The 13,013-nt window shown below is 37.1% G+C and overlaps 1 protein-coding gene across 2 annotated transcripts in view; it reads left to right on the forward strand.

The window, feature by feature from the left end:
* UTP20 (UTP20 small subunit processome component) overlaps window positions 1-13,013 on the forward strand; it is a 92,031-nt gene that overhangs the window by 26,750 nt on the left and 52,268 nt on the right. For both annotated transcript variants that reach the window (XM_070507142.1, XM_014835013.3), the window contains exons 19-25: window positions 1,306-1,382; window positions 2,850-2,929; window positions 3,172-3,415; window positions 6,455-6,640; window positions 10,003-10,093; window positions 11,167-11,252; window positions 11,834-11,959. In XM_070507142.1, the coding sequence (XP_070363243.1) occupies window positions 1,306-1,382; window positions 2,850-2,929; window positions 3,172-3,415; window positions 6,455-6,640; window positions 10,003-10,093; window positions 11,167-11,252; window positions 11,834-11,959 (890 nt within the window). The remainder of the gene's footprint in view (window positions 1-1,305; window positions 1,383-2,849; window positions 2,930-3,171; window positions 3,416-6,454; window positions 6,641-10,002; window positions 10,094-11,166; window positions 11,253-11,833; window positions 11,960-13,013) is intronic.

Below are 13,013 nucleotides of genomic sequence, written 5' to 3' on the forward strand. Positions count from 1 at the left end.
CAGATGTTAGCCCAGGGCAAATCTTCCTTAACAACTACAACAACAAAAATTCAGGGCCAGCCCCTTAATGTAGTGGTTGAGTTCAGCATGCTGCACTTCGGCAGCCCAGGTTTGCGGGTTCAGATTCCAAGCATAGACCTACACCACTCATCAGCCATGCTGTGGTGACGACCCACATACAAAGTAGAGGAAGATTGGCAAAGATGTTAGCTCAGGGCAAATCTTCCTCAAAAACAAACAAAAAAAACAGTGTTCTTTTTTTCTTTTTCACTTAATTTATGCTTTAGTATATGTTTAGCTGGCTTTTGAAAAGAGGAGCATACCAAGTAGTCACAAAAAAAAAGAAATTTTTAAAACTGATAAATCCCCAGTTTTCTTACATGCTTTGAGTTAAATGGCTCTGCCAGCCTTTTCAACAGTAGAAATAATTTACTGTCCTCCCTTTCCCTGAGTATTTGTGTAGTATGTGAAGGTAGGTAGGAAGTGGCAACAGGAGGATTCAACATCAAGTTTGAAGCCTGACTTTCTTCTCCAGATTTGTTCACTGCTGTGGGACATCAGCCCTATACCTTTTGTGCAGGGATTTTCTGTCCATGACTCTTGAAGATACATCACAGACTCCTTGGGAATAAGGCCAAGTGGAGGCATTCCCCCTCAATGAGAGCAGTTCTGTTCTTAACCTGTGTTATATGTTAGTGTCCTTTGTTACATTTCATTTGGAAAAATGGTTCTGCTGCTAAAGTACATACAAACACCCCCCTCCCAAATAATAATAGAACTACCATTCTACGTGGTGCCTCCCTAGCACATGGGGACGTCAGTAACCGTGACTGTCGTTTCAAAAGGCAACTGAGAAAACTTTAGACCCTCTGAACTGAATTCTTTATTTAATGCTTAGTTTTGAGAACTCAGACATCTGCTTGTGAAGTCTCTGCTGCCATTCACAGCATACGTTCTTGGGTTCTTTGCCCTCTGTGCTTTATTGAGTACTGTAACAGCAGTATTTGTTAGAAGGGAATTTAATCATGAGTCAAATCTGTTTACTCATATCTGTTCTTTAAGCGTGGACATTGGGGTGAGTTTGAATACTGTCTTTAGTGATTCCTCTGTGTTAAATAGCAAGTGGCATTTTGGGGAGAGGAGGAAAATTATACACTGAATTTTGGATTGGTACCTACAACTTTTTTCTTAAAACACAAACTTCCTTCCAGACCTCAGGTTGTCTGAGTCAGGATATTTGCATTTTGGGGGCCATTCTGTTATAGTTTATTACCCATTTACTAAACTAGTCTCTTACAATTGCAGGTGCCACTTCGTTATTTATTAGGCATGTTATATGTTAACTTCAGTGCTCTCTGGGATCCTGTTATTGAGCTCATAAGGTAAGCATGGATTAAATGAATGAAGCTGTTATGCTTTAACTACTACAGAGTAATAAGGCCAGTATTATCCTCCTAGGTGTGATTTAAATGAATAGGTGTGTATAGTATTTATAGCTACCTTAAATCCTTTGTGGGACAAAGTGAAGAAAAAATAAACATTAATTACTGTCTCTGAGGCCAAGTTTTTCAACAGTTTAAATGTTATGTCTAGTTTCTTTGTACATTGAAGTAACTGTGGAGGACTTTTTTTTTTTTTACTTTATATGCTATGTCTGTATTGTTTAATTTTTTTTGCAATAACAAAGTATTGTATAATAATTACATAATTTTATTTATATGTATTGAGTCATTGAGCCAAACTTTAAAAATAAGAACTTTTTAAAACTCTTGCTGTCAAGTTTCCAAAATCCCGTTAGCTCTAAAAAGGATCTTAATAATCACATAGAAAATACATATGTTCTGCCTCATATGTAGAAACCTGTCCATTTGGAAACATTCTCTTCAGATGGTCTACTCTGGCTTTTTGTCAAATTGGAAATATGTCATATGTGGCCTCTCAAAACCTAAGTATTAGTTCTTATTTGACAGAAGCAGAGGAAACAAATCCCTTTCCAATTTGGAACCAATTTGTCTGCCTTTTACTGCCCTTAAAGCTGTCAAACCATTATGCTGAAAGCAAGGCCTTCTAACATCAACTTCCGGATTTTGTTTATTGCACTTAAGGAGGAATCTGACGTGTGCTACCAATAGGCACTATCAAAAATGTTAGCTCTTCAGTTACTGAATGCCTTTAATGGTTCTTCATAGCTGGCTGGGCTGTCTTCCTGTTGGGTACATCTTTCTGTCTAAAAATCGGTTAATTTTTTACAGTAGTCAACAACATATATAATTCATTTCTCATGTAAAGTTTATGCATATTCTCAGAAAATTAATGACAGAAAGAATATAAACATTTTGAGAATATTCTTGCGAGGATATCAAATTATGTAAACACATATGATTCATCTAATTTCTCCTTCTTAAGTTCTGAAAGTTAATGTTTCATGTAATTAGTGAATATTTATTTTGCCTTTGTGTTAATGATAAGTATATTTGAATTTGGTGGAGGAAAAACCAACATTTTAAAATTAACTTTGAACAAATTGAGTTTTCTGTCTAAACAGAGGCCTCTCTTTCCCTTGATGGGCCATACCTCATACCCCATACTCTGTTCCTGTTACCATGCCTTAAAAATAGTCTTCTTATATAGATCTGCTTAGGTTTTTAAAAATACCCTGTAGTACTTTATGACTGTAAGAATTCTTTGTGCTCAGTGCAGGCATTTTGAAAAATGTAGAAAGTACAAAAGTTGTTTACAACCCCACATTCAGGATAATTTAAATTAACATTTTAGTTATATCTTTTCACTCTTTTTTTTTCCCTATAAGGACCATTCCACATTTTTTGTTTTATGATCTTTTCTCTTAGTTCTCATGCACATGAAATGGAAAATAAGCAATTTTGGAAAGTCTACTATGAACATCTAGAAAAAGCAGCTACACATGCTGGTATGTAAGGGGATGTGAATCAGGGCTGAGAGCAAAAGTGTCAGTTTAACTGTTTAATTTTGGCTGCTTGATTACACATGAAATTGGGGAATATAAATGAGAAATGTATTATCTTTGATAACCTTTGGATATGGTTGATTGTTTCCTTATATTGCTAGAGAAAGAAATTCCCTTATGTGAGGAAACTAATAGGACAAATGTTAACATTTATCTAGTGGTTATGATGACTTTTTTTCTTTCAGAGCAAGAACTGCAAAGTTATATAAGAGATGAGGAGAAGCCCACTGGAAATGAAAGTTGGGAGCAGACTCAGGAAGGAGATGTTGGAACTCTTTATCTTGAGCAATTGGCATTGAAAACCAACTGTCAGGACAGACTGGACCATACCAATTTTCGATTTTTGCTCTGGCGAGCTCTAGCAAAATTCCCAGAGAGGGTAGAGCCACGGTCCAGGGAGCTTTCCCCACTTTTCTTGAGATTTATCAAGTAAGTGTTCCCTTCTAGGAATATGTCCTTGGTAGGGTATGAGGAAGAGATGGTACAAAATATTAGGCTCCCAGATTGGCTGAGTTCTTTCTACATTTGTCGTGTTTTTGTATCATTGGCGCATCTCTGAAGCACTGGTTCTATCAGATAACAACTAAACTAGTTTTGTTCACCACTGAATTTTACATGAATCAAAATTTAGCCTGCCCACAAATGGTATTAATAAAAACTTCCAGTTTACAAAATAAGGAAGGCCATATTGACTTAGATCAGTGTACAAAGGCCTTGTTATTTCTTACTCTCTTGTTCATTGTTTTCTTGCCTGCCTAGGGCTTAAAAGTATTTTGCAGTAACCCAACCCCAGCCACTCTGTTTTGAACCTCTTGATTGTTTCCCATGATGCTGAGGAATGTACTCTCAAAGTATCACAAGAACTTTCTGGAGCATTGTTTTGTTTTGACTAGATATGCTATGTGAGAATCAGATTGCTTTAAAACTCTAAAGATAAGGGATGTGGTACACAAAACAGTACTAATCAATCAATAGAAAGTATGTTTTCCAGTAGTATTTCATTACATGGGAAAATACCGTAGGTTAGGGTTGTTTACCTTAACCAGTGCAAACCATAGCACACCTGGCTTGTTTAAGGAACAGCAAAGAAGTCTGAGTGGATACAGCAGAGTGATCCAGAAAGAAAGTAGCTGAAGATGAGGGCAAAAAGTTAACAGGAGACCAAATTGTGTAGGGCCTTTAAGTGGTAAAAAGGACTTTGTTTTTCTCTGTCAATGAAATGGAAAGCCAGTAGAAGGTTTAACAGATGACATGACTTAAATTTTCTTAAGGATTTTTATGGCTGCTGTGTTGAGAATAGACTGTAGGGGGCAGTGGTCAGAGCACAGAGACCAGTTAAACATATTGTAAAAGTCCAGGTAAGAAATGATGGTGACTAGATCAAGGTGGTAGTAATGCAAATGATGAGAGGTGGTTGAATTCTCGGTATTCTGGGAAGGATTTAAATTCAATAAGATATATTTTTGAAGGATTGCAGCTAGATCAGCCTGCGGGATTTGATCAGCCAACAGATCAGATGTGGTATGGATGTGTTGGTGGAGGGGAGTGCAGGAAGGGCAGCGGGGGGACGAATTGAGGATGTCTCTAAGGTTTTGACCTGAACAGCTGGCAGCAGAGTTACCATTTACTGAGGTTGAGAGGAATGCAGAAGTTTTCAGGTTTGTGGGGAGATTAAGAGTTCATTTTTAGACATCTTAAGCTTGGGATACTAGATAGACATCTAAGTAGATGTGTTGAGTACACAGTTGAATTTGGAATTTAAAGTTCAAGGGAAAGGTTTGGTCTTAAGATAATAAATTTGAGAATTGTCAGTATATGGATGGCTCTTAAACTTATAAGACAATGAATGAAGCCACACCTAGAGTGTGAATGTAGGGAGAGACTGATACCAATGTTTAGAGGTTGGGAGACAAGGAACCAGCAAAGGAAACCAAGCAAGAGTGATCGAAGAAGAACCAAGACCACTCAGTATCCTAGAAGAGAGAAGAGGCTGTAACAGAAAGTGGGTCTCTGAGTTTAAGATTTAGAGACTAAAAATACACAGTTTTTTAAAATATTTAAGATTAGTTGGTAATGATTACCTATATACGTACTTTTGTAGATGATTCAAACTAATGGAAAACCCGAAGGTCACCTTTAATTCTGACTTTGAAATATATTATGGGCTTTTTATTTTTATTTTGTTAGCTAGAAATTTATATTTCTAAATATGTTTCAAACATTTTGATATTAGAACTAATTTGTGAATCTAAACATTCTTTGAGAAGAACCAAACCAGAAGCAGGAATGAATGACTAACAATGGTGAAAATATCCCAATAATAGGTGACATTTAATGAACACTTGCTGTGTGCTAGACGCTCTCATAAGTGCCTTGTGTGAATTATCTTAATTAATAAATGAAGGAGTGAACATGCTGTGCATGGAGATAAAATTTAAAAATATACTGTGTGGTTAATCAAATGTTAAGAGTGTAATAGGAATGTTATTAAGTGGATGATGGTACAATTTGTAATTGACAGAGCAACTTTGCTCGTTTCATTCATTCATCCATTTTTTATTCAGTGCTAGATCCTGCTTAGTGAGAATACAAAATTGAATATGGTAGTGTTCCAGCCTTCCAGTTGTATATTAACCTGGAGTTTCTTCCAGGTGTGTTGGTAGGATGTTATCCTCAACATTCTCATGTTATTTATAGTGTATTTTTGAGTGCGGACTTTAAAGTCGGTCTGATCACTTTCCTTATATATAGCCCAGTGCCATGCACAAAACAGACAACAAACAAATTATTGCCGGATGAATGAATTAAAGTGACACAAAACTAATGCACTCAATGACGGTCTTCTTGAGAATATTAGCTACCTACAACAGTGGACCAAAATTGAAGGGATGGAATTCAGTAAAAACCAATGTGAATACCAAATGCACCAACTTAGTTTAGAAGAGACAAAACTTAAAGACCTTCTAATTTTCATTGCCACGACATTCAGTTTGAGTCTGTGTCGTGTTGTGACTACCCCCAAAAGCAGCAGAGTTGATAGTTCCATTTGTCTTATCAGACCATACCTGGACATTTTTTAATGGACATTGGCAAAGTAGAGTATATCTGGTAGAAAGTGGCCAGCATGGTCTTCATGCTATACTTTAATAGAATCCACCCCTACACCTGCCTCCCCTAGTTGTGGTTCCAGAGACAGGGAGACTGATTTCAGCTCTGTCCAAAATAGACATTCCAAGTATTTTCAACAGTGTAACAATGGAACGGGCTGTCTTCTTCAGTTCATGATTGACTTGTCAAATAGGGTGCTTAAGAAGGGCTGAATAAAAAAGAATAATGTTGTAGAAGAGGCATGAGGTGTCTCAGAGGTCTCTTCAGTGTGTGATTCTGTGAACTGTGGACATACCTCTTTCGTAAACAATTAGAACATTTCAGCTTCATCTGTCTTATGTCACTCTCTTTCCACTGCAGCAATGAGTATTACCCAGCAGATCTGCAGGTTGCTCCAACCCAGGATCTGCGAAGAAAAAGCAAAGGAGTGGCAGCAGAGGAAATAGAAGAAGAAGCTGCTGCTGGAGATGATGAAGAGTTGGAGGAGGAGGTGGTGCCCCAAGATGAACCCTCACAGAAAAAAAAGACAAGAAGAGCTGCGGCAAAGTAAGTTCAACATTGCTGATAGATCACGGGTGCCTGGTTCTAGGAGGAACGGGAAGAGATCTCTAATGTGAAATAGCCCTGGACAAAATGAACTACTCAGATAATTATTTATATAAGTGCTGCATCTTCCTGGGATTTTCTTTTATAGCCCAAAGAAAACCACCAGTATTCTGAGTTTTTTATTTGCTTGCTTATTATTATTTATTTTTTCTTGTTCAGCCACAGGATGTTAGTGTTGGGGTGACTTTTGAGGTCATCTTATCATAGCTCCTTTTTGTAGATAAGAGTGTTGGGGCCTGGAGCTGTTAAATGCTCCTTGACCTTTGTCATTTGCTTTCCCAGCACCAGGTCATTGTGTTTGTGTGCGAAGGGAACACGTAATGGAACATCTTTTCTCTTGTAAATAAGCATGTCAGCACTTTTACTTTGCTTTTTGACTTACCTCCTTCTGGTTACTTTTTTTTTTTCATGCTGTTACATTCTCCTCCTTATTCTCTGGATTATTCATTTAACCTAAATTGTTGGAAACCTTAGGAAAAGAAGTGATCACGCTTTCAGAAGTTACTCCAGCTTACTTGATGATTGTCTGAATTGGGGCGTCAAAAACTGGATTGGTGCCTCTGTGTTATTTTAAGACTTTAGATCTCAATCTGGTATGCCCGTTGAGTCTTTCCCATGAGCCATTTCGTAGTTCATCCATGCGGCCACTGTGTTGAGTGCCTTTTACTAAGTGCTGGGCTACAAAGATGAATGCTACACTGCCTCTGCAATGCAGGGAGCACACTCTAATGCCTGGTGAAATATTCTCAAAGGAGAAATGTTTTTAAAGGAGTTACAGGAGCACAGTAAGGAATGACTCAATTGTGCCACACAGGGAAGACTCACAAAGGAGAGGGCACCTTTGAAGCTGAAAGATGGAAGTAGGCCAGGCAGCTAGGGCAGCGCAGCACTTGCCAGCTAATGGAAGTAGTGTGTAAAGCTCAGGGGCAGGAAAGATTGTGGCCAAGCTCTATGGAACTGCAGTTCCTTCTCTGCTTCTGCCTTCTCACAACTCTCAGCATCCTATCCCCTACTACTTACTTCCTCTAAGACAAAGATTGCTGTTTTCTTCTTTATATCCTTCAGCATAAGAGCTAGCAAAAGATTAGTTCTCATATTTGTTTGTTGAATAATTGAATAAGCTATTTATCCATTCACACCTCTTCCTTTCTCACTCCTTGACCTTTGACCTTTGCTGTGTCCTTGCCTCGTTTCTACCAGTTGAAATTCTGTTCAGGCTTCAAGGCACAGTTCCCATGCTCCTGCTTCACTGAAGCTTTTCCTGTTTTTAAACTGAAAGTTGTCTTACCTGACTCTAAACTGTTAAAACAGCATTCATACCTCTATTATAGTGTTACTCCTTGCCTTGGATATTAATTTTTTATAGATCTGCCATGTAAATGAGAAAGTCTTTAAGGTCTGTGTCTTAACTAATTTTTCTACCCCCTGTAGCCAAACCTAGACTATTGATAGCATAAACCATCATAGAAAATGTGAGCATAGTGATTATCACATTCTTGGTGCCATCTCAGTGTATTCATAGTCCAAGTTCATAATCTTTCATGGAACATCTCCTCATTGGCAAGTATTTATTGAGAACGTGTAAATTAGCTCCTGTTCTCTTTGGCTCTTTGAGGCTACATGGCACATGAAAAAGGTACTTAATAAATGTTGGGGATAGGAGTTGATGTTTCAATAGAAAATTTTAAAAGTTTATTTGTAAAACTGCAAGAGCTCAGCGCTAAGTTATTACAGGGACATTACATCAGTCAGGGCTCTCCAGAGAAACAGAACCAAAGAAATGGAGATGTATGTATATATGAAGAGACTTACTTTAAGAAATTAGCTCCCGTGATTATGGGAGCCAACAAGTCCAGAATTTGTAGGGCTTGACAGCAGGCTGGAAACTCAGACAGGATTTGATGCTGTAGGCTTGAGTCTGAAATTCATAGGTACGATGTCTATGTTATAGTCTTGTGGCAGAATTCCTTATTTGGGAAGCGTCAGTTTTTGCTCTTAAGGCCTTCAACTGATTGGATGAGGCCCATCCACATGGTTGAGGGTAATCTTTATTTAAAGTCCACCAACTCTAGATGTTAACAACATCTACGAAATAAACTTTCATCGTAACACCTAGATTAGTGTTTCATTACATAACTCAGTACTGTAACCTAGCCCAGTGTCACATAAGGCTAATCATCACAGAGATTGAAACTAAGTATAAACAATAGTGCTACCCTTACTCTTATTTCTCTGTAATATCTAAAGAGGTCATAATTTCCAGCTTATTTTCTCTATATTAAGTAGTAGGACTTCCACAGTTTGGCTTTCTTTTGCCCAGGAGCAGAGGAATGCATTGTTTGCTAAATTCTTAGGAGCAGAGGCCCCACAACTAGTATTCTTTCATTTAATCCTTGTGGAAAACCGGGGAGGTCTTGCCTTCATCAAGATGAGGAACTGAGACTCAGAGACATGAATTAAATAACTTCTGCCAAAGTCACATAGCTCAGGATGGCAGAATCACACACGCAGTGTGCTTTCCACCTTCTTTGCTTCTCCCTGCTTTTGTTCTTGAAATAAGCAAATAAAATCTCTTCGAACCTTGACAATTTATTCGTTCAGAGTTTTTTTAAAGTTCTAATATATCGTATGGATTGTACACAGAGAGAAAACAGTTTTCTCAAGTATTTTTAAAGCCTCCTAGAGCCTATGGATTAGGAAGTTGAAGAAATGAAGTAGAAGCTCTCCTCTCAGTCTGTTTTAGTAGATGATATAATTTGCTCTGAGGCAGTCCCATCTTCAAGTGTAACTTTTGACCACAGAACATTGCTCGCTCTTCCTCCTTCTGGGTAAGCAAGAGGCATGGTCACCTAAACTCGGCCCTCTGTTGCCTGACAGCCGTATTTATCTTAAATGAAAATAAGGAAGAATATATTTTAACACTTCCCTGTTTACTGCATAGAAACTAGACAAGGAATCGAATCATTCCAAAAATCATCTGTGTTCTATTTTGGAATGTATTATTGTTTTGATTTCTTTCTATGTTTGGTTTAATTTAAGCTATTCTAAGCACATTCTGAATGATTTTCTGGGGTAGGGAACCTGGATTTCAGGGGATGGCCTGCCTGAGATTTGGAATTTCTGGAGAATAATTTTCTCAATAATTAAAACTTGTTTGTGCAATTAACAATGAAACTCTAGTCAAGGTGTTTTTGAACACTTGTCAGAGAGACTAAACCTAGTGAATACTATCATCTTAAGAAAATAATCTCTGTTTTTTATCTGTAGTACCCACTTTCTCCTTTTATTTTTCCTTTTCTTAGGCAGTTAATCGCCCATTTGCAAGTTTTCTCTAAGTTTTCGAATCCACGGGCCTTATATCTGGAATCCAAATTATATGAACTGTATCTTCAGGTAAGTAAATTAAATTCCTGCCACTACAATTCTTTGAACTTTTCTCTACCATTTCCTTTGCCAAAGTAACTTTTAGGTTTTCAATAATTGTTGAATAGGGCCCATGTCTACATTTTAAGTATAATTTGTTTTTAAATTAATAGACTTTTTTTTGTACTTTGAGAAATAATTTTAGACAGCGCTAATTCAGTTGATTTTAAAGGCATCTTTGGTGACTAAACATTGGCTGTATTAACAGTGAGTGTAGCAAAACATGAATTACATGATGAGAATTAGCTTTTGGAAGGGAGGAGGGGACGTGCCGAGAGCAGTTGGCTACTTTTCACATCCAGGTAGGTTAACCTTATGGAGCTCTAGGATTTCAGGATCTGTCAGATTGAGTTCAAGCTGATAGTTGAAATAGTCTGTTGCAGTCACAATATATGACCCTGAATTCCAGAGAAGGTTGCAGAAAAAATTTAATGTCAGAAGCAGAAAAAGCATTGGATGCCATTCTGAGCCATCTGGGGAAACTAAATTTTCTTTTTCATTTGGATGTTTTTTAGATGAAACTTACATAATTTCAGCAGAATTTATCCATGTTCTGCGCATAATTTGGATATAACTTGTTTATAAAGCTAGAGCTCAATAGTCTCAGTTATCCACAGGAAGCAGAATTCTGAGCTGACATCAGAAAGGCCTCAGAGCTGGGTCTTCTTTCCTGGCATCGTACTGCCTGCCAATACCTTCCTGGTATTATATGAGCTTTTCCTTGTCACAGGACCAGCCCACCTGATGTAAATCCAGATTCACGTAGAGAATTGGTCTTGGCAGAAACTGATAGAGCCGAGTGTCTGGCATGTGGGATGCAGACCTCAAGAGTTTTGTTTCTGTTTTGTTCTGTGCATATATTCTATTCATCCTCCTTTACCTCCAGGAAAATGTAAGGCTGTTGTCAGGCATCAGCTTTAACCTACCTCTAAAGATTTAGATTCTAAGAGATCTAATTTAGCAAATTAACGCAAGTAAATTGCTATCGTGTGGTACATGTGTATGTGACTTCATTAATTTATTCTACAAAATATCATTCTTAGTTGTTGCTACACCAAGATCAAACGGTGCAAAAAATAACGCTGGATTGCATAATGACGTATAAACATCCACATATCCTTCCTTACAGGTAAGTTATTTGAAGCTAAAGAAATGCTATTCTTTGGCTGATATTTGTCTTTCTACCTGACAGCCTCTTCTAAAATAATTTCATGAAGGCCTGGGAAATTTCCTTCTTTTCTAAGGCAATCATAGTGCTATTTTCAGGTAAGAAATGAAAATTGGAGGTATATTTGTTTGTTAAGAGTGCTTCTCCATGGATAATAATCAGATAGGAAAGAGAATATTAATTGAAAAGTATGTGTTGAAGAAGGTGATATTTCTCCTTGCTTATATAATGTCGTAAAATCTTAGTGATTACTTTGGGAATCACAATAATCACTTTCTAAGAACTGAAGAAAGCTTTTGTATTATGCTCTTTTAGACTGCTGAATTATTGACTAAGTCTAACTCCTTACCATTCCTTTTACCTTTTAAAATTTGAAAAACTGCCATTTTGGAAAGTATTTTTGTAAAGATTTTCCTTTATGGATGTCAACCACAATAGAGACTATTCTTTAATACCTATTTCAATTATACGTATTATTCTACGTATTGCATTTTTTAAAAGTACCGTTAAGTGACGATTTGTGTTGTATTCTATTTTTAAAGGGAAAACTTACAAAGATTGCTTGAAGACAGAAGCTTTAAGGAAGAGATAGTGCATTTTAGCATTTCTGAAGATAATACAGTAGTGAAAACAACCCACCGAGCAGATCTGTTTCCTATTCTGATGAGGTATTTACACTGTCTGAAAACTGATTTTTTAAAAAGTTGATCACAGAAACAATTGTGAATATTAGTATTATAATTTTTTTCTCCAGTTGTAATGGAATATTTCATTTTGTATTGTCTTTTGATTTTTTTTTTTTAATTGGACCTTTTGGGATAGTCAAATCGTTAGAGAGACTTACTTTAGAATATTTTGTCCCTAACATGAGGAAAGATCTTACTGTGGCATTATTTTAGTAATAATGTTAAGAGCCAGCCCTGGTGGGCTAGTGGTTAAAGTTCAGCACTCACCACTTCAGTGGCCTGGGTTTGCTTCCCTGTCACGGAACCACACCACCCGTCTGTCAGTTGCCATGCTGTGGCAGCAGCTCACATAGAAGAACTAGAACAACTTACAAGTAGGATGTACAACCATGTACTGTGGCTTTGGGGAGGAAAAAAATAAAAAATAATAATAGTCTTGAAATTAATTCCAATATTTCTCTGTTTCATTTTTGAGAAATACTAAAAATAGTTCATTCATTTAGTAGGTAACTAACTATGAGATATAAAAGCTGTTGATTTTTTGTGTTAATTATTTAACTATCCACATTACAAAACTTTGTTATTATTTTTAATAGTTTTCCTTGGATTTTCTTGGTTGAAAAATAATAGTAAATAACCGTTGTCAGATTGTTAGTCCCCTGTTTAAAAACCCTTTGAGGTCCTATTCTACAAGAATAAAATAGAAAGTCCTTACTAGTCTCTAGAGGGCCTGGTATAACCTAGCCCCAGACTGCCTCTCTAACCACGTTCATTTCATTTCCCACCCGCCTCAGAGCCCAGTTCAGAGTCTTTTGGACTTGTTCATCCTTCTGTTTGGAACACATGACAGCTAACTCCTCTTCTTTACTCAGTCTCATTTCAAACATCCTATTATCAGAGATGCCTTCCTTGACCTCTTTATATAAAATCACTCGTTCCCCTAATCACTCTCTAGTCCCTTACCTCCCTTTATTTGTCCTCACAATATAGTCAGGTGTCACTTAACAATGGTGATACGTTCTGAGAAATGTGTCAT

Source organism: Equus asinus, chromosome 4 (assembly GCF_041296235.1).
Source record: "Equus asinus isolate D_3611 breed Donkey chromosome 4, EquAss-T2T_v2, whole genome shotgun sequence".
Lineage (NCBI taxonomy): Eukaryota > Metazoa > Chordata > Mammalia > Perissodactyla > Equidae > Equus > Equus asinus.